The sequence below is a fragment of the Homarus americanus genome, unplaced genomic scaffold (assembly GCF_018991925.1).
Source record: "Homarus americanus isolate GMGI-L3 unplaced genomic scaffold, GMGI_Hamer_2.0 scaffold7626, whole genome shotgun sequence".
Taxonomy (NCBI): domain Eukaryota; kingdom Metazoa; phylum Arthropoda; class Malacostraca; order Decapoda; family Nephropidae; genus Homarus; species Homarus americanus.
This window is the reverse complement of record NW_024718273.1, coordinates 3,964,790-3,986,966: the sequence shown is the minus strand read 5'-3', so window position 1 is coordinate 3,986,966 and position 22,177 is coordinate 3,964,790. Positions and strand designations below refer to the sequence as shown.

Sequence of the window (22,177 nt, the reverse complement as noted above, 5' to 3'; positions counted from 1 at the left end):
GATGTTCACTTAACGCGGATTTCACTTAACGCGGGACCCTCTGGGTTCAATTGACCGCGTTAAGTGGGGTACAACTGTAATAATAATAATAATAATAATAATAATAATAATAATAATAATAAAATATCTGCCTATTGGAGAGTTTTGGGGATCAAATATTGGAACACACTAAAATTTTACTCTCCAATACAAATTAGCATTGTATTATTTTGTTGAAAAGTCATCAAAATATCTTAATGATTATTATCCTCTAAACCCAACTCCTCATTATGGACCATTAACCTGCATGGATAATTACCTTCCACTTCTTCCCTGGTCGAGCTTCATTAACAAATTCTTCCCAGAGGTGACTGAAAGGGCCGTGACCCAGGTCGTGACACAGACCAGCTATTTGAACACACAAAACATCCTCGTCTTGGATCTTTAACTCAGGCTGGCGGGTCTTAATGGCACCAATCAACTCACCAGCCAAATGACAAACCCTTGGGAAGAAGAATATATCAAGCATAAAATCAGTAGATTGTTATAGGAACTAGGAATAATAATGCACCACAGTAAATTCACAAATATTCACAAGTTAATGAACATCCCTGGCTGAATTGTGGTTATTCCAGTTTGTAGATAATTCATTAAGAGTAACTTATGGGAAATAATTAAGGTTCCAAACTTGTCACCAAGTGGAAATAAAGAAAAACCATAGGTGGCGAGTAATTAGCATTATAAAAGTAATAATTAAAATCTTTGAGATGTCATATGGTCAAGTAATTATACAGATATCAAATTGTAGACAACAGATCCTTAATCAGCATGTTCAGGAGTACATACAGCATATTGAGATTTTGAACAAAACCCAAGATATCAAGATTGTAGCAAACACTTTTTCACTCAATTGAAATTGAATGTGTCTAACTACTTAAGTAAATACAGAATAATCCATAAACACCAAAGAGTGACCTTGAAAAACCAGGGTTACCACATACCACTGGTAAAACAAAAAAGGGCTTAAAGTTTATTTGGGGGGATTTTGGTTTTAATGCTATTATGTTGGTTTGAATAAAATTTATCTATTTGTAGCCCTTTTTATCTCATACACACACACACACACACACACACACACACACATGCACGCACACACACAAACACACACAATTATGAATCATAAAGCACATAAATAGTAAAAGACTGAGTTTATTGTGTCTGCTCTTGGTAAGATCTTGGATGGGGGAGCATCCGAGTGGTGAGTTTTATACTGATGAGGACACAGACTCACCGTGACAAAAACAACCTGTTCTCAGTACAGTACTTGTTCTCTTACCTTAATATCAAGTGATACAGTATTTGGCTTCTTCTGAAATGTAAACTTAAAGTTTATTTATGATTTTACATATGAACTCAAAAAGCAAGACAGCTCCTTACCCAAGGCTGTGCTCAAAGCGATTGTGTGCTGCAGCAGGAAAGACAAAGAAACAAGTTCCAAGCGTCTTGATGAACCTGAATGAAGAGACAATCTTACTAAAGCTGAAACAATCCCCTCAACAGGCATATGAATGAATACTTATAAAAGATGAAATTGGAGATATAAAAATGGGGAAAAATAATAAGCAATCATGCTGTTAATATTAAGTTCAAAGATGCATTTCTACTGAAGGAGTATTGTTAAAGTTTTGATGCAAAGGAAATGTCGTTACCAGTCCCAAAATAGCTGAGGAAGCAGTTGCCACTATTAAAGACACAGGAATACAGTTTCACCCAAAGCCCACATCCAGGTGTCTTAACATGTGACCAAGAAATTGTAGAGATGTGTTCCAAATTCCAATCATCAAAAGAACGTACAAAATATCATGTGACTAACTATTGTGTTCTGCCAAAATAGACGAGTTAACGGTCGGAATTTTTTCATAAGATGGCAGGTCAATGGGTAAAGAAAACGCTTAAATTTACTATAGCAATGATATTTTTAAATAAATTGGGCCAAAAAGTGTAAAAAAATAAGGGTTAAAGTTCATAAAAAATCACGTAACTGCGAAAAGCTCCGTGATTGATTGTGACGTCACTAATTGGCGCGAGCCGCCCAGCCAGCTGTGGTGTATGTGTTGTTACCAGCAGGAATACAAGACTTGTGACCATATACAATGATGATAAACACAGACATACAGTGAACCCTCACTTTACGCGGTTAATTGAACCCACGGCGGCCCGCGTAAAGTGAGAAACGTGTAAAGTGAACAACATAACATATGGGATTAATTGAAATAGAGACCGGGCCGACCCCCAAACTCCACTTTTTCCCGACACAATACATACGTTTTACTAAAAATAACATCTTAACTTTATGATGGTATTCACCCACACATAATATAGAAGGGAACAATCAATAAGAGAATAATAAACTGAAGGTTAGGTTAGAAAAAAACAAGATTGGGGTTAACACTTACGTTAGCAGAAGAGATGGGTTGGCGTAGGGGAATGGAGGCTGGTTCCGAGGCAGAGGGCAGGCTACTGGCCCTCAGGTGAGTCTTCATTGGTGTCATCCACACTTACTTGTGCCTCCCTGACAAATCCCTCAAAGTCATCATCACTGTCTCTGCCTCTGTCACTATCACTAGCTTGGGCTGGCTGTGGAGGGTTGCGGGCGAAGAACTCTATTATGCTTTGCTGACGGCTGGTGTTTATGTTGTCGTGATAAACCTTGATGTAGAGCTCCATAGTCTGCAACAGCTAGGTAGTGAAGATTTCTTCTTGGGATGACGCACCACCTGCCTCTTCACTGACGTCATCATCATCTACCATCTCGTCGGTAGTCACATCAGGATCCCTCATCACCTCCACGATGTCGTCGTTGGTGGTCTCAGAGAAGCCTGTAGCTGTAACACTCTGCGCAGCTTCTCTGGCAAGGTCCACTGCTACTGCAACAGTCTGAACCTCACCAGTCACAGATTTACTCTGCCTAACACCGGGAATGCCTTGCAACACATGTCTCCATGCGTGACGAACAGTTGCTACAGACAGCTGATCCCATGCCTCCACCAAGAAGTCCACAGCTTTCTTGACGTTGAATGTTCTCCAGAATTGTTTCAAAAGTACTTCTTGCTCTGCCAACTGTTGATCCTCGTCGTCTTCGCTCTTGCTATCAGTGTTGGTGTCACTCAGGTTGCGCAACTCTTCCTTGGTGTTGGTGTAGTCGTTCAGGAGGTTGAATTTTTTAGCAGAGAATGCAGCTTTTACATTACAGATCAATTCTTGGTCCATAAGCTGTATTATAGACGTAGTGTTGGGAGGAAGGAAGACCACTTTTACGTTGGGGTGACGATCTAACAGTAGGGGCAAGTGTCCTGGTGCGTTGTCAAGCAGCAACAAAATCTTGAATGGCACATTCTGTTGCTCACAGAATTTCTTCACATCGGGAACGAAAAAGTCATCAAACCAGGAGAGGGACAGTGTAAAGAACATCCACGTCTTACGTGCGGTCAACCAGTGGACATTTAGCTTGGTCATGTCCATGCTCTTGTAGGCATGCGGCTTACGTGCTGTGTGGATCACCGATAATTTGAGCTTACAGGTACCGGAGGCATTGGTGGTAAATAGGACGGTGATGCGCTCCTTCTGCAACTTCCGGCCCCGACACTTGCTGGCATTCTTCACAACAAAGGTCTTGGAAGGTAGCTTTTTCCAAAAATGACCAGATTCGTCCATGTTAAACACCTGGTCATCAGTGCACTGTCCTTCCTCCATAATCTCACGTAGCTTCTTCACCACCAATGTTGATATTGGTGATCTTGTTCCTCTTCTTAAACCTCTGTAACCACCCAGAGGAAGCATCTTTCGTGACACTGCAGCATACAGTTCACGTGCGTATTCCTTAACTGAGCGCGTGTCCACCGCCATGTTCCGTCGCGCCTGACGCACCAAGTAGCTCACAAGTAATTTTTCCGTCTTGAGAAGCACCTGGTTGTGGAAATACTTGATCATAGAAGCACCTGTAGACTTTGTGATGTTCATGTGCTCCTTTATCTTGGCTGCATCCTTCTTAATTGTCCTAATAGTTGATTCGTTAACACCATGCTGGCGCGCGAGATCAACCTGTCTTGTTCCTTTCTCCAACTCTTGTATGATCTTATATTTTATTTCATAGCTTAAGGAACATCTTAGTGTCTTCTTTGGCTTAGGGCGGCTGGGTCCAGGTAATGCAAGGTTTCTTTGTGGTGGTGGTGGTGGTGGTCCGGTGGAAGCCATTCTTATGGAACAATGGATACCGATATACACGGTGTAGCCTGGAGGGGTGTAACTGACGCAGTAGGTCAAGGGGCTTGAACGCTCCCGCGGCGGGGCACGTCAGAGTACATTAAACCAATCACAGCTAGCAGGGAGGGAGGTAAGGATGCTTTGCTCAATCACAGTCCGCTACGTCATATGACATCACCGATAAAGCAACGAAGACATACACTGCACAACCTACTCGCACCGCTTACACAACATGGCGGATGGCGGGAGAGATGGCGGGAGGTTTGGATCCAAAAATGGCGCCGCGCGAGAGGACCGCCAGCCGCTCTCCGCGTAAAGGGGTACACGCACCGCGGAAAGTGAGCATTCCATGTTCGGCAGGGTGCCGCGTAAACGTGGAAACGCATAAAGTGGGACCGCGTAAAGCGAGGCTTCACTGTACCTTATTTTCAGGTTAAAATAAATTACTGCCCAAGTATCATCGTGTGTATTTACTTGCTGGGTGCCCAAATGATACAAAAGACCGATAACTCCAACATGGAAGTTTTCATCACTGTTCTCAATTTCATGTCTGGAAAATGTAAGTTATCGTCACTGATGTCTATATTTAATGTTGTGGAAGGGCTATGGACGACCATGGCCAGGGGATGGGCTCGAGATGATCAGATGACAGATGTAATTTAATGTGCTTCATAGCTGGTTGGCGGAGTTCTTGATAATACTCTATCATAAAGACATCTACTTTTGGTAAGTTTCTTTCATCTGCCTTGATGAACCCTGAAAGTTGTTGTCCAACCTTCTCGGCTGATCGGCTCTGTAAATAAATATTATTAGATAATTAATTGTGCTTTACTGTGCAACACAGTAATGCTATATTGAATATATAAATATTACGAAGCACATTAACAAATTCAATGGATATTAGCTGCCCATACTACAAATTTCATAGTATAAACATTCCAAACAATATTTGTATTATTTTGGTTTTCGTCATCTGGGGAACCTTAAGACTCTAACTATGGGATTATGTACTTTAAACATTATGACACATTATCTCTATGAGATTGCTGTCGCAAAACATTTTTCGATCTCATAAGAAAATACAGGTCATAGGTTAGGTTACGTTAGGGTATGATGATTTATAAGGTTAGCTTAATATACATAGGTAAGGGAGTGGGGGAGTAACACAAAACTAGTGATTTCCGATAGAAATGAAGGTTCTAAATCGTTCATAACACATAGCAAACCATCAGAAAAAACTTAAGTCTGCATGTCTATGCTTGTCTCGAATCTAGCATCCAAATACTTTTGGTAGTTAAAGTAAAATTTTACCCATTAATTAATAAAAATGATGATATATACCAGTGGTTCATTAGTGAATCATCAAAACAATAACAGCACATTATAACAAACAAGGAGGGTATGGTGGCCAAACTGGAACACCTTGCCCCAGTTGGCACCAGTCACCATATAGTGTTGTCATTCAGATTTAACTGTTACCTAGCTCAAGATAAGGCCAGGCCAAGGTGCAAATATTACAGGGGAAATAACAACGGGATGAGGGAAGAGATGAGAGGTATCAACTGGCCTGACTCATTAAGGCACAAGAACGCGGACACTATACTGAATATCATAACTAGTAAAGTGACCCATTTGATCGATAAATATATACCCAAGACCAAACCCAGTGCTTCTAGGAATACGAGGGGATCCCTACACATGAACCATGCGGCGGTCGACAAAGGTGAGGGGAAAACCCAGAAATTCAAGACGTGGGTTGGGTCGAACGACGAGCAGGACAGGAGGATGTGTGCAGGAGCCGGAAGCCAAGCAAAGATAGAGTGTAGAAGGGCTGTAAAAGAGTTCCGGAGGCTGGTTGCAAGCGAGATCAGGTCAAACCCAAAGGCGTTTTGCTGCAAATTAAAAATGCGAGTAAGAGTATCAGACCTGAGGTTTGAGGATGGTAGTTGCACAGATTCTGACCAAGAAAAAGCCAAGGCATTGAACAGCTTCTTTTTCTCTGTGTTCACAATAGAGGATGCGATTAATCTTCCTAAGTTTGAGGACAGATGGTTCGACACAGCACTGACCCACATTGTGTTCACAGAAGAGAGTATTAGAAATAAACTGTCAACGCTAAATGTCCATTAATGTCCAGGCCCTGACAAGGTGCATCCCAGAGTGCGGAGAGAGTTGTGAAACTAGCTTGCCGAGCCCCTGAAGATCCTGTTTTGTGGGTGCCTGGTGAAGGTTCCAAGTGTTCCCTGAAGAATGCAGTGATGGGTAGGGAAACACCGGGTAACACTGAAGTCCATTTATTCGGATAGGAGAAATACAAGTGGTGACTAGCGTGTGCCATGCACGGCCCACACAGTCAGACTGAGACTGCCTTGCCATATGGCAGCCTCGGGGCAATGTTGCCACATAACACGTGCAGTGTTGCCACGTAATTATATACATAGGTGCTACTCGGCACAGTAGCTTATATACAAGGTTGCTACTCAGCACAGTAGCTTAGATACATAACCTACACCCGGATAAACAAAAGGTCCCCAATGATTGGAAGGTGGCTTGTGCAAGTCCTGTCTTCAGGAAGGGAGATCGTCGCTCCACGAACGACTGTAGACCGGTGAGCCTGACCAGCATAATATGTAAAGTACTTGAGAGTATTATCAGAGATGCAGCGATGGAACATCTACTACGAAACAACCTTGTAAAGGATTGCCAACACGGTTTTATGCCGGGGCGCTCCTGCTTAACACAATTGCTCAAGGTATTGGATGTTTGGACCCATATTCTGGAACGGGGTGGTAATATCGACAATATGTACCAAGGCTTTTGACACTGTGACCCATGAAAGGCTGAAAGTCAAACTGTAAGGGTGCAGAATTCAGGGGAGGTGTCCTAGCATGGATAGAAGACTTTCTACATGACTGCAAGCAGTGTGTGGTGATTAGCGGCACGAAATCGTCATCTGTACCTGTCACAAGCGGGGTACCACAGGGCAGTGTGTTGGGCCTGCTGTTGTTTGTTTGTTTCAGAGATAACGTGCCTGACGTTGTACACTCCTCCATACAAATGTTTGCCGATGACGCCAAGTTATTTTGGGAAATCAAGAACCAAGCGGACTGTGAAGAGCTGCAGAGGGATCTAGGTGAACTCCAACAATGGTCGAAGAAATGGCTGCTGAGATTCAATGTCACGAAGTGTAAGAGGATGCACCTGGGGCATACCAACGGTTAGGAGGCATATCGTATGTTCTAACGGAATGAAGAAACTGCACTATTTGAGACTGAATGTGGGAAGGACCTAGGTGTGTATGTTGACAATGGGCTGAGGTTCTCGGCCATTGCAACAAGAAGGTAAATCAGGGAAATATATTTTTGGGTCTTATGGGACCATCTAGATATCTGTACAACCCATTCAGATATCTAGATGGTCCATCCCTCGTGGCAATCTTCGAGAGTGCGGTGCTTCCTCATCTGGAGTGGTCACCCCGTCTGGTCTCCGAGATGCTAGGGACTGTCAGTTGGTTGAAAATGTTCAAAGGAGGGCCACCAGACTTGTGCCTGCACTTCAGCACCTCAACTACCCTGAGAGATTGGAGCGCCTGAACTTGCCTAGCTTATACTACAGATAGGCAAGGGGCGACCTAATTGAGGTGCATAAGCATCTCAAGGGGCACTACTCAGTCGAGTGTCCTTACTTGGAGCTGGCGGACGCTCGCCCCACAAGGGGTCACAGCTCAAAATTGAAGAAGCCGCAGGTCCAGAAAACTGTGAGGGCAAACTTTTCCGGAGTGTGAGTTGTGAACTCTTGGAACAATCTACCAGAAAGTGTTGTGACGGCACCGAGTGTGAGCTCTTTCAAGACAAGACTTGACCAACACTGGTGCAGGTACAGGTACATTTAGGAGCCGGTGCATGCCCAATACTTGCCAACAGTGTGTAACAGAGACGTAACCAAGCATCAGGCATTCTCAAAACAAAGTCCAGACAATATCATTACTTCTAAATTGACTCGTATCTCCATGACAGCTGAGGTGGTGTGAAAATAGGATTTTTTTGTCTATAAGAACATAAGAATGGAGGAAACTGCCGTGGGCCTGTTGGCCCATACAAGGCAGTCCTATTTACACCCAACCCCTATCACTCATATATCCACCCAACCTATGTTTGAAGCTGCTTTTCACGGCACATTTCTTCACTTACGAAATGTCCATGACTTGGATCATAAAAAAACTCTCTTAAAACTTACCTGCTGCGGTGAGTTTGATAGAGAGCGTCATCTGCTGGGAAACTGGCAACATCGTTGCAAATGGCGCCTCTGTTTCTAGAGAAATAAACTTATCTCGACTATTATAGCAGGACCTTAAACTTTTATTACAAATTATATATACCGTATCACTCTACGAACATGGCAGAGTTTATTTCTTGTGTTTACCCAGAACCGTTAACTCGTCCATTACTGTAACACTGATGAGACTTCTTCATAGTTTTGAATCATGTAAAATAAAATTTATGATCAGTAAAAATGACTGAATGGAGCACAGGAACAAGGTTAATGTTAAGGAAAAACCTGTAGTAGACATCAAGGAATGAAATGGACAAGCAGTTTGAAGCACTTAGGCAACAAGAAGCCCCCACCCCTCCTTCTACCCAAAAGAAACAAAAACAAAAAGAGCCAGGCTATTTTGGACATCCACACAATATTGTATGAAGATACAGCATCGTTAATAATCTTGCCTCTGGGTCTCCATACTTGTTCGCCACTTACCCAAGGCTGTGTTCAAATCGACTGTGAGCTGCAGCTGGGTATACGAAGTAAACAGAACCCAACTGTTTAACGAATCTGAAGAACATTATTGTAATGTGTACAGTACATGAGCCACAGATACACAGAATTAAGTACTGTGCTGTATATATAAAGTGTAAATAAGAACAACAAAATAATTAAATCATATACAGTAATAGTAATCTGCAATATGGATGTTTAGCATGCAATATGACCAATCCTAATAAAAGCGTAATTCCCAGTTACATTTAGGTAGTCCCTCTCTTGTTCCTAAATTTGTGCATATCTGTGAATTAATAGTGTAAAGTAAATCTTAAATTTTTAGAGCATGAGTAATTTTACTTATTTTTTTCCAGATTGATGAATATGTTTTGTGTGCTAAAAAAATTATGCTAAGAATTAAATTCAAACATTTAATATAGAAATACAAAGCATTAAACACTAAATTTCTACATAGGCAAAAATATTGAATAATATTTTCGATATACTTGTACTATTGTACTGTATAGTGTATGTTTTAATGTACTGACACTATTTAATTTTATATTTTGTTTTATACAAGTATTACTGGACTTTGCTAGCCAGTAAATAAAATTAATGGTGTTAATTGAAAACCTCCAGTAAAGTTTATGAACGTAATTTCATTCGCTATTTTTAAAGAGATAAAAATTTAATGAATGGCTAGTATCATAGAGAAAGTTTCATGGGTAATATGGTTCTTTCTTTTCCACCTGACTTCATTTTATCCTGTTTATCACATGTCAGCTTCTGTGCAAGTTGGGTGGTGGGTTAATTCACCTTTACACACCGTTGGCAAGTACAGTACTGGTCCTGCACAAGTACTTGATAGTACTGTACCTCTATACCCTTTTTTTTTTTTTAATAATAATTTCGCCACTTATCAGTGTTAGCACAGGTGGAAACTGGAGTTTGTGAAACCTGCGATGTTTGATGGTGTGGGTTGGGCATCTGCTTACCCCAGACATGTGTTTTGTAGAGAAGACTGATAGTAGATAGGCAGACTCCTATCAATTTTTATGATGACATGAAACTCAGACAACGATATAGGTTCAACAAGGGAGATTTCCTTGACATTTTCTGTGATATATAGCATCTACTTGACAGACCTGTTGGCTATGGTTCACCTCTACCTCCCATTCATCAGCTGATGATTGCTTTGCAACGTATAGTTTCCAGGTAAGAAAGATTCTGGTTACTGAATGAGTTATGGTAATGTGTTACAACCCTTTTGTGTTTAGGGTCCATGAAGATCAAAAGCGTAAATGTAAAGAATGCTGATGCTTCTTTATTTTCAGTGTTTTTCTTTAAGAACACTATTTTGATGTATTTTCAATACAATTGAATCAATGCTGAGTGCATTTTGATGTTAAAGTATTAATAAAGGAAACTTTTTCTTAACATTACTAATCAGGGGATATGTGGAGGGTTAAAAGAACAGAAAGAAACCTAATCTAACCGAACCTAGCCAAGTTACTAAGCCCTGCATTGATTCATCTTGCTTTGGTTATGAATATTGACACCTGTCCTAGATTATATCTACAATTTTTATGTAATTGTTCTTCCTCTATGAATTTCTTTATCATAAAACAATACAGCCACATTGTATTACATTACTCTTTCTCTACCCAATACAAGGTTTATTCATCATCCTTCAACAGAAGGATGACGAATAAACCCTGTATTGGGTAGAGAAAGAGTCGGGCTTCCGGTTGAAACAAGAAACTGATTTGGGCGCCATTGGTTGATTCGTCACTATCAATGGGAGCACCTCATATAATTTAGATTAATTTTTCCCCTAAACAATGTGTAATAAAGGTGGTTTACTATGCATAAAGATCTATGACAAACTAAAACAAACATTTAACAAAGTTTCATGACAAGAGAGGTTTAAAGAGAAGACCTGTCAGTTGCCTCATCTTCCCATAAAATATTACAGCAAATAATGAAGAAAGGCTATGCAATATTTTCTGGTTTTTTTATATCAACAGTAATTTCAAGCATCATGTACAGTAATGTATATTACAATGGATTTAGGGAAAACACGGTACAGACATAAAATTTTAAAGAAGACTGATGTAACAGATGTAATAATAACATGCAACATGCAAAATAAAGATTTTTCAATAAATAACAAAAAATTAAGAAAATATTCTAAAACAACACTTGACGGTATCAAATATCAACTGGCTCTGGGGAAAAAATATACACATCTTAAAGTATTGTTTACAAAACAAATGGACCTTTAATGTTAGAGACAAATGTTGTACAGTCAGCATTCTATTAACATGGTTATAGAAAAAACACCCTGCCAGTCCTCTGTTCCACCCATCAACCGGTGAATCCAAGATATCACACATTGTTGGGCCCATAGATGGCGCAATATGTGATGTCTCAAAACCACAGGTTCAGGGGTCTCAGGGTTCATGGATGGGTCGGAGGATTAACAGAACTTTTTTTTTTACATGTCTGTACATGACACAATCCTGAAAATCTGCACAGTAACTGGATATACGTTAGCTGTACATAAATTAAGATATGTCCCAGTAGGTTTTGTGTAATAAAGCTTAAAATGTATCATTGCTATGCTAAGGTGAGAGCATGTGGAAGTAAACTCAACACAGCCTCCTGGTGAGCATAAGGTAACAGACGGATGACTACATTGAAGAAAATTTAATCCAACTCAAAGTCAGAGAAACTAGAATATCCTCGAACAAGATTGGTCTTGGTCCTAAGGATCCCTGATGTGAGAGTTTATACCTGCACACTACATGAAAAGTCACCTGTTGATGAACAATATGCTATAAATAGATGATTGAAGTATCTCATTGCATGTTAGCTATAAAATGTGATTTAAATATTTCATATATACTTTACTTCACTGGCAGTACTATACCATTATTTTTAAATGTCAACATGATTTTTTGGGGGGGAAAAAGATTATAAACATTTGGACTAGATCTAAAAAAAAGCAAAAACTTATTTTAAAACTGAGAAGTTAATGGGGAATACTGCCTTTAAATTCCTGAGAAAATATCTGAACTCTTTCATACAGTACATTGCTGGTACTGGGAACAAACTAACAGATCATATCATTTATGTATACAAGTGTGAATATAACCCTGAAAACTTTAATAATTTTCATAAAATGACATGTAGCTATGAGATATACATTCATACTTACATAAAAGTACAGACTTGCACAGACTTGCACACACCCCCCCAAACACACATACACACTACCTGAGCCGCTGGAACTGTGGAGTGTCAATGATTTTAACACATAGTGGATGGAGAAAGATGGCCCCATGGATAGCATCACTGAAGACCTTCTCATTCACCCCAATGGATACTTGGGGATCACTATGCATTTCATCAGGATCACTGCTATTCAGCATCATCTCTGCAACATAAAGCGTCATCGTGAAATTCAGTATCTCAGAGCCACATCACGGCAGGGCTTCCACAAAAAAAAATAATAATTCTTTACCTCGGACCATTGTGTGAATAAAGTACAGTAGCAACTGATTGCTTAGAGCCCATCATGACATTACAGTAGTTGTGTCAGAGCAGAAGGCAATGATATTTTGCATAGAGATATTTTTAGAGCAGGCAAAAATGCCTTGAGCAGTTGATGAGTCTATGAGATCTAAAAAGAGTATTTTCATCAAAGTACTGTGCTAATATACTTAGCTGTTTTGTTGTACTTGTGTCTTTTGTCTCATCAATTATTATAGAAAACAATCTTTCTCTTAAGAATGGCACAAAGTTCATCTGAAGTATTTACCGAACACTTGTCATGTAATATTGCTTGTTCTCTGTTTACCTAATGATACTCTCTTTAAACCTTCATTCTCAATCTCAGAAAACAAAGATTTAAACAAATCAAACAAAGACTCCGAGAGCGATATTGGCAAATGGTGCTCCGAGATAAATGCACAGAACATCAGTTCAAACTTTCGAGCACTTTTATCAACAGGAACATTAGAGATTACATGTGTAGCCATACTTTGAAGATTGACATGTTGTTGTGCTAACTTTCTGTGTCGCTGTGATTTAAAATGGCGTACAAGTTCAGATTTACCACACGTTACAACAACACTACAAATACAGCGTAGAACAAAAGGCAACATCTTTAGCTGTACTAGTCGATTTGGGGGAATTTTCCACCAATTATTTAACTCCTGTTTTAGTCGAGACTGCTTAAATTTTTGAGAATAAGACTTTGTTTACTTGACACATTTTGCTTATTCTTAGGTGTGGATGCTAGGCTGACATTAGTCCCTTCACATGAATGTTCTGGGGCAGAAGACTCTGCACTTTCTCATCCTGCCATTATGATCTTTTCCTTATTCCCTAAACTGATGAAGTGAAAATAAATAGCCTGAAGGGCCAAAATGCATTAATATACTGTTGTATACTAGCCTAGCCAGAATGGCCCAGTCCAGGTTCACTGATAGTATGAAATGCTTAGAAAGCACCTGCTACAGCCTGAAAAGCCAAGGTTTATTAACAGAAAAATGCATAAAATACTATAGCCAGATGGGCCAATATTCATTAATAGTATGTAGTGCATACAGTGTGTCAGACTGACAAACTTAGATTCATCAGTACTGTAGTATAAAAAGCATAGTACGATATAGCCTCATGGGCCAGGATATGGTATTACTGTACAGTATTATCGTTTTGGGGATCCAGCGATTTTTATTTATTTTTATTTTTTTAATCAGTAGTTTAGACAAATCTAGGACTTTTCTTCTATGGAATTTTGCCCGCTCATTATTTCAGAAAAAATAGTACAGTCGACCCTCGTTAAAACGGACTAATAGGGGGGGAAGGGTGTCCGTTTTAGCCGATTGTCCGAATTAACCGATTTAGGGGTTAATATTGCATTATACAGCTATGTGTATGTTTATTTGAGTGCCCTGTCATAGGAGTCCGTTTTCTCTCACTTCAGCACTCCTGAGTCGTCCGTTTTCTCTTAATCTTAGAGTGCACCAGAGACTGTTATATCTTAGTAGTGACACAGAATTTGATATTGCAACTGAGGTTGCAATTGTTGAGGCAACTTAGGTATGTCTGATTACAGTTGGAATATTCAAGATCCATTGTGAGTGATGTTTAAAGCTTCAACTGTCTTTATGGTTGGTAAAACTTGTCAAGTCTGTCAGTCTGAATGGCATGTGTGAGGCCTTGTGTTTGTGCAACCGCTAAATATATAAATATATAATGTTATGATAATTATCAGAAACACATAGGCATAACAAGGTTTATTACAAAGTGATGAAAAGGATACTGTACAGTGGCTAGTCCACAAAACATGTAGCCATGTCTCTTTATTTGAGTGCCCCGTCATAGGAGCCCGTTTTCTCTCACTTCAGGACGCCTGAGTCTTCCGTTTTCTCTTAATCTTAGAGTGCACCAGGGACTTTGTTATTTCTTAGTAGTGACACAGAATTTGAAATTGCAACCCCAATTGCAACTGGGATAATCCCAGAACCAGAAATTTGATATGGACGATATGGACAGTTCAGATTTCGTCCGATTTATCCGAAATCCGGATTAAAGGGGTCCGAATTAACGAGGGTCGACTGTACTACTTTTTTGGAAAATCGACTGTGGAAGGATGACCCAGATGACTCCAACTCTCAGTCTTCTGAATCTAATTAAGGTAGGCATAGGTTAGGTTTTGTGTGATTAGCGGTAGAAATAAAGGTCAGATTTGTTCAAAACACATCAAAAAACACCAGAAAAACATACTGTAATTTCAACTTCAAAAATGGTAAATATTTGTCCATTGACTGTCCTCAGGTTTTGATACCAAATTAGTATGTTTTGTGTGTATTATGGTGTGTTTTACTCAAATCTGACCTTCACTTCTTGTACAAAAAAAAAAAATACATAAATAAAAAAAACCCCTAACCTAACCATTTCTTGGAGCTTACCCTGCTACTGTGGTGGAGAATACAGCTGAGCAATCAGATATGCTTATGGTTAGACAAAAGAATGTGGTGTTTCTTAAAAATAAAAAATTACCTCACTTAGGACAGTCGTCATGTTAGTAGAACACCATAATCTTGTAATATTTGGATTTCTTCACTATTGTTCTGATAAACTCGCTGAATAACAGCTAGATAAGGGAGAGAGAACTTATCACACACCATTGCGACCCTCCAAAATGGCTACTTCAGCCTTCATAATGGCTGCTTCAATATGATTGGCCAGCTAAGTCACATGACACAATACTTGAAGGTCATTGGTTGTCATGTTACGAGGAGAGAAGTGACTCTTGCAACATGGCGGGGACAGAAATTTACGCCTAGAAATTTGCAAGATACAGTAAGTCCTCGTATAATGTTGTTTCGGTACTGTGTCGCCAAACTTTTTTGACCAAAAATTCGTTTAACGTCCCGGTGATCCGATACTACACCATTTTGCGTCGCCAGGGACTACTTTCTACAGCGCATCACCCGCTCTTGTCTGGCCGCGCTGCCCTCACTCTCGGAATGTCACAGCGTCCCCAAGCGACGCTAAGCCCGTCTTTCTTACGACTTCACATCATTATAGAAAATCAAACATACGTTTTCATATCATTTCTTGTGCAAATCAATATTAACCCTTACGCCCCAGGTGAAGTACCAAGACGCCCAACTAGCGTTCCCCGGGTGACATTCCAGAACACGCGCCTTTTCCTACCAGCGTTTAAATGCCCAGCACGGGTTATCAGGTTCCAGTGTGACTATTTGCCTGTCACACCACACGCTCGGTCACAGGGAAGCTTCCTGTACGTAATTACCCTCTTTTGTTTGTTTTATTTCCATTGTTTGTCCATTTTATCATGTTGTATCAAATTAATATTGCTAAAAATAGTGTACAGTCAACCCTCACTTTACGCGGTCCCACATTCCGCGTTTCCAGGTTTCCGCGGTACCCTGCCAGAACCCGGGATGCTCACATTCAGCGGTGCGTGTACCCCTTTACGCGGAGAGTGTCCGGCTCGACGATATTTTTAGATTCGCCCCTCCCGCCTGCTCCCGCCTCCGCCTGGGCAAGCCGCGCGGTAAGGTTGCGCAGTGCATGTCTGTTGTGTTATCAGTGACGTCATATGACGTATCGGACTGTGATTGGCCATGCATCCCTACCTCCCTCCACTGCTAGCTGTAATTGGTTTAAAGTAATATGACGTGTCCACCCGGGGAAGGGAGGGAGGGAGGAAAGACGACGCTTGACCTAACCGCGGCAGTTTCATCCCTCCACGCCACACCGTGTAATCGTGCATCCATTGTTCTGTAAAATGGCTTCCGCCGGACCACCGCCCCCAGAGAGAAACCTTTCCTTGCCTGGACCCAGCCGCCCTAAGCCCAAGAAGACACGACGTTCCTTAAGCTATGAGGTGAAGTACAAGATCACCCAAGAGTTAGAGAAAGGAACAAGACAAGTTGATTTGGCGCGCCAGCATGGTGTGAACGAATCTACGATCCGGACGATAAAGAAGGATGCAGCCAAGATAAAGGAGCACATGAAGATCACAAAGTCTACAGGTGCTTCTATGATCAAGTATTTCCACAACCAGGTGCTTCTCAAGATGGAAAAATTACTTGTGAGCTACTTGATGCGTAAGGCGAGACGGAACATGGCGGTCGACACGCGCTCTGTTAAGGACTACGCACGTGAACTGTACATGGCAGTGGCACGAAAGATGGGAACTTCAGAGCCCAAACCCTTTAATGCTTCCTCTGGGTGGTTACAGAGGTTTAAGATCCGGAACAAGATCACCAATATAAACATTGGTGGTGAAGAAGCGAGTGCTGATCGTGCTGCGGCTCGGGAATTTCCTCCGTTTTTACGTGAGATTATGGAGGAAGGACAGTACAGTGACGACCAGGTGTTTAACATGGATGAATCTGGTCTTTTCTGGAAAAAGCTACCTTCCAAGTCCTTCGTTGTAAAGAATGCCAGCAGGATTCGGGGCCGGAAAATGCAGAAGGAACGCATCACCGTCCTGTTTACCACCAATGCCTCCGGTGCCTGTAAGCTCAAGTTATCGGTGATCCACACAGCACGCAAGCCGCACGCCTACAAAACAATGGACATGACCAAGCTAAACGTCCACTAGCTGACCGCACATAAGGCGTGGATGTTCTCTACACTGTCCCTCTCCTGGTTTGATGACCGTTTTGTTCCCGATGTAAAAAAATTCTGTGAGCGACAGAATGTGCCATTTAATATTTTGTTGCTGCTGGACAACGCACCAGGACACTCGCCCCTACTGTTAGATCGTCACCCCAACGTAAAAGTGGTCTTCCTTCCTCCCAACACTGCGCCTTTAATCCAGCCCATGGACCAGGAGTTGATTTGCAATGTGAAAGCTGCATTCTCAACAAAAAAATTCCAGCTCCTGAACGACTACACCAACACCAGGGAAGAGTTGCGTAACCTGAGTGACACCACCACCGATAGCAAGAGCGAAGAAGATGAGGATCAACAGTTAGAACAGCAAAAAATACTCTTCAAACAATTCTGGAGAGTATTTAACATCAAGAAGGCTGTGGACTTCTTGGTGGAGTCATGGGATCAGCTGTCTATTGCTACAATTCGTCACGCATGGAGACGTGTTGCATGGAATACCAGGTGAGAGGAGGAGTCAATCTGTGACTGGTGAGGTTCAGAATGTTGCAGTAGCAGTGGACCTTGCCAGAGAAGCTGCGCAGACTGTTACAGTTCCAGGCTTCTCCGAGACCACCAACGACGACATCCTGGAGGTGATCAGAGATCCTGAAGTGACTGCCGACGAGATGTTGGAAGAAGAACACGTCAGTGAAGAGGAGGAAGAAGGTGCGGCAGTCTCCGAAGAACACAATTTAAGTCATAGTGATATTAAGGGTGCCATGGAGTGTGCAGAGAAGATGAAGTCCTTCCTTTCCCGCGACAATGACGATGACCGCTATGAAGTCTTCCATACCCGGCTGGTGCAGGCTATGGAGCCGTACATCAAGGTGTATCACGACAACATCAACGCCAGCCGTCAGCAAAGCATAACAGATTTCTTCGCCCGCAACCCACCACAGCCAGCCCAAGCCAGTGATAGTGGCAGTGAAGATGACTTTGAGGGATTTGTCAGGGAAGCCCTGACAACTGTAAGTGACAGTGATGGTGATTCACCTAGTAATGGTGATTCACCTAGTAATGGTGATTCACCTGAGGGCCAGTAATCTGCCCTCTGCCTCGGAACCAGCCTCCATCCCCGTATGCCGACCCATCTCTTCTACTACCGTAAGTGTTCCACCTAACTTTTAGTTTCTCTAACGTAACCTTTATTTTTCCTATGTTAACCTTTATTTTTCCTAACCTAACCTCTTCTATATTACTTGTTTTTTCATACCATCATAAAGTTAAGATAAAATTTTTACTACAACATAGTTGTGTGTCGCCAAAAAGTGGAGTTTGGGGATCGGCCTGGACTCCATTTCAATTAATCCCATATGTTATGTTATTCACTTTCCGCGTTCCTCACTTTCCACGGGACCCTCTGGGTTACATTAACCGCGTAATGTGAGGACCAACTGTACTTCTTGCTCTGCCAACTGTTGTTCCTCGTCGTCTTCGCTCTTGCTATCGGTGTTACCCAGGTTACGCAACTCATCCTTGGTGTTGGTATAGTCGTTCAGTAGCTTCAATTTCCTTGCAGAGAATGCAGCTTTCACATTGCAGATTAATTCTTGGTCCATGGGCTGTATTAATTGAAGGTGCCAAGTGTTCCCTGAAGAAGGCAGTGATGGGTAGGGAAACACTGGGTAACACTGAAGTCCATTTATTAACGGATAGGAGAAATACAAGTAGTGACTAGCGTGTGCCTTGCACGGCCCACAGAGTCAGACTGAGACTGCCTTGCCATATGGCAGCCTCGGGGCAATGTTGCCACATAACACGTGCAGTGTTGCCACATAATTACATATATAAATGCTACTCGGCACAGAAGCTTATTTACAAGGTTGCTACTCGGCACAGTAGCTTAGATACATAACCTACATCTCCCTCCCCCCTCACGCTCATAGTCTTTGTCTTGAGCGGACTTCTTAGCCCTAAGTCACTCCGAGCGTCGAGGTGCACTGTGGGACGGATCCTCGTGAGGTGTAGGGGACTCGTCCTCGGTCAGGGGGCCAGCAGCAGGGGGTGGGGCTGGCCGGAGGAAGCGGCGGTTCCTCCACCAGACACGGCTGCTCAGCATCCTGACCTTGTAGTCCCGCGACTGGCCGACGCCCATCACTATGCCCACCTTGTCCCAACGTGTCGTCGTCGAGTCCTGGACGCAGACAAGGGTACCAATCTCCAGCTGCTGAAGAGGGCGGGCACGGTCGTCATACCGAGCCTTGGCGTCCTGGGCACGTGTAGCGGCACGGCGGTCGCAGCTCTCGGCTCTGGTCTGCCACTCCCTCGCGAAGGCCTTGGCGTGTGCAGGAACGCAAGAGCGGAGAGGGTGACCATACAGGATCTGGGCAGGGAAGCGTCCTGTGTGGGTGGGAGTGGACGCGGGTTCTGGGCAGCTCTGTGCGGCAGCGCCAGGCGCGTCGCTCGTTGATTCAAGCACCCTGCTGGCGGTGTACCGAGCAGCTGGGATCTGCTCGGGAAAGTCTCTGGGCACCACGCCTAACTCCTTGCAGTGCTCCCACGACAACAAGGGTGTAGCGAGAGTAGGCTGCACGTCCATCCATCCGTGACACGACCTGTCGCCGTAGGTGATCTCCGCTTGAAAGGAGCCCACAGCGTCCGACATCTGGGAACCGTCCGCATTGTAGTACTGCAGCTGCGGCGGTGGTCTCAGGTCGCGTTTGGTGAGGTCCAGTTTCTGGAGGTGCTTCAGGCCTATCACCGTAGTATCAGCGCCGGTGTCCGGTATCACCTCGATGTGACCCGACACATCACCGTGTGTGACGGCGACGCGGATGGTAGGGGAAGGGGTAGCCCTGGGGCGTGTGGTCGATTCCACCCTCCTGTGACTCAGCTGCTGCGTGGGGCTGCGTGGGCCATCTGAAGGGGGCTGCGGGCTTTTGGGCTTGGGTTGGCGGCAGCACTTGTCGTAGTGTCCATAGCGACCACAGGCCTGACACTTGCGGCCTCGTGCAGGGCACCTGTCTGTGTTAAACCAGTGGCCCTTACGGTTACATCCACGACACAGTGCATCAGCAGCCGGGCATGTCTTGGGGGCCGTGCTGCTTTCCACAGCTGCCACAGGAAGCACTAGGCGGAGGCGTGGAAGAACATGTGGCAGCCTTCACGTTGTTGGCCGCCTTCTTACCCTTCTTGTACTGTGAGATAGCTCTCACAGCATATGGGGCCCGTAAGGCAGAGGTGGCGGACTTGGTGGCCTCGTATGACCGACATTCAGTCACTACCACCTGGAGTGTGGAGGAAGCGTCCAGGAGGATGAGTCGCTGCACCAACTCTTCTTGCCTGACACCTGTCAAGATCCCATGCTTGATCCAGGCTTCCTCGCATTCCCGGCTGTATGCCTTGCAGACGTCGATCTCTTCCGACAAAATCTTCAAACGTACAAAAAAGTCGTCAAAAGATTCGTTTTCCGCCTGCTTACAGCTGGTGAAGGCGCGTCGACGCAAAGCCTCGTTATTCCGACCCTTAACGTGCTCCTGTAAAAGGTCGAGCACATCCGTCACTGAAGACGTAGAATCAGGAGGCACTTGCAACGTGTGCTCCAAAACTCTCTGGGTCTCCAGCGATAAACACATCCGCAGTTGGATGAGCTGTTTGTTTGGAGGCATGCTATCAAGGTCCACCATCGTGGAGTAATCTGTCCACCGCCGCCTCCACTCACGAAAAAGCTGAAACGTAACTTCTGGTGAGAGGGCGGGTGGGGTTGAACAGATGCCTTGGGAGCTGTTGGAGTAGCAGGAATGCCTGGAGGACGCTGGTGTGGTGGAGGAGGGAGGGTACTGGCGCCTTGGTGCGCGATACCTGCGAGTGAGGGAGGATGGGTTAGCACCAGGGTCGCCAATAGTGCATCAAAATGCGACTTTTCCTCCTTTCTTCGTGTCTCCTCCCTCTGAAGTTCCATCTCTCTGCGTCTCTCGTCCCTGTCGTCCATCCACCTCAGAATTGTGGCAATGTCCGTCACTGGAGGTGGAGGATGAGAGTCTGCGCCCGGTGGAGGGGATGGTGGTGGGGAGTCGTGTCTCCCATCTTGACGTTGTCCCTTCTTACCGCCCATCTTAGTATGCTTGAACTGCGCTGTTTAGTATATAAAGTGGCGCCTCATCAGCTCGAACCACATATATATGACATAAACAGCGCAGAAATAACGCATAGAGTCCACTGTTCTCTCCGTGAGAGCGTGCGTGTGTGTGTGTGTGTCTCAGAGACCAGATCGTGGTGGCCTTGGTGGCTGGAGCCGCTGCGGAGGCGAGAACGTTAGTGTCTCCCCGGATGTCACACGAGAAGGGTGTACGCCTGCGTGCTCCGTGGGTACCACAAAAAAGAGGCCAATGCTCAACTCTCAGCTCTAGACACACTAATACACTGACACTAACACTGCCACCGTCACTAAAACGCACTGTGACGGCGCAACACTGCACGTCGCGGCGAAACACAACACAACACAACACACTAAGAGTCGACGCGCACATCGCCGGCAGTCGCACATCGCCGGCTAACTGTCCATTGTTCACACATTTGTAAGTCCACAGATCGTACTCACTGCGCCATGAAGGTTCCAAGTGTTCCCTGAAGAAGGCAGTGATGGGTAGGGAAACACCGGGTAACACTGAAGTCCACTTATTAACGGATAGGAGAAATACAAGTAGTGACTAGCGTGTGCCTTGCACGGCCCACAGAGTCAGACTGAAACTGCCTCGGGGCAATGTTGCCACATAACACGTGCAGTGTTGCCACGTAATTACATATATAAATGCTACTCGGCACAGTAGCTTATTTACAAGGTTGCTACTCGGGACAGTAGCATAGATACATAACCTACATTAATGACGTAGTGTTGGGAGGAAGGAAGACCACTTTTACGTTGGGGTGACGATCCAACAGTAGGGGCGAGTGTCCTGGTGCGTTGTCAAGCAGCAACAAAATCTTGAATGGAACATTGTGTTGCTCACAGAATTTCTTAACGTCAGGAACGAAA

At 43.6% G+C, this 22,177-nt stretch overlaps 1 protein-coding gene across 6 annotated transcripts in view; it reads right to left on the bottom strand.

Annotated features, from left to right (window-relative positions):
* The window catches only part of LOC121859380 (deoxynucleoside triphosphate triphosphohydrolase SAMHD1-like), a 49,819-nt gene that overhangs the window by 14,600 nt on the left and 13,042 nt on the right, over positions 1–22,177 (bottom strand). For 3 of the 6 annotated variants that reach the window (XM_042356164.1, XM_042356158.1, XM_042356159.1), the window contains exons 2-5: positions 12,277–12,436; positions 8,998–9,072; positions 1,417–1,491; positions 299–482 (exon numbers count right to left, since the gene is read on the bottom strand). In XM_042356164.1, coding sequence (XP_042212098.1) covers positions 299–482; positions 1,417–1,491; positions 8,998–9,072; positions 12,277–12,434 — 492 coding nt within the window. In that variant the 5' untranslated portion in view covers positions 12,435–12,436. The remainder of the gene's footprint in view (positions 1–298; positions 483–1,416; positions 1,492–8,997; positions 9,073–12,276; positions 12,437–22,177) is intronic. The other 3 variants (XM_042356161.1, XM_042356160.1, XM_042356163.1) reach the window with 3 other exon arrangements.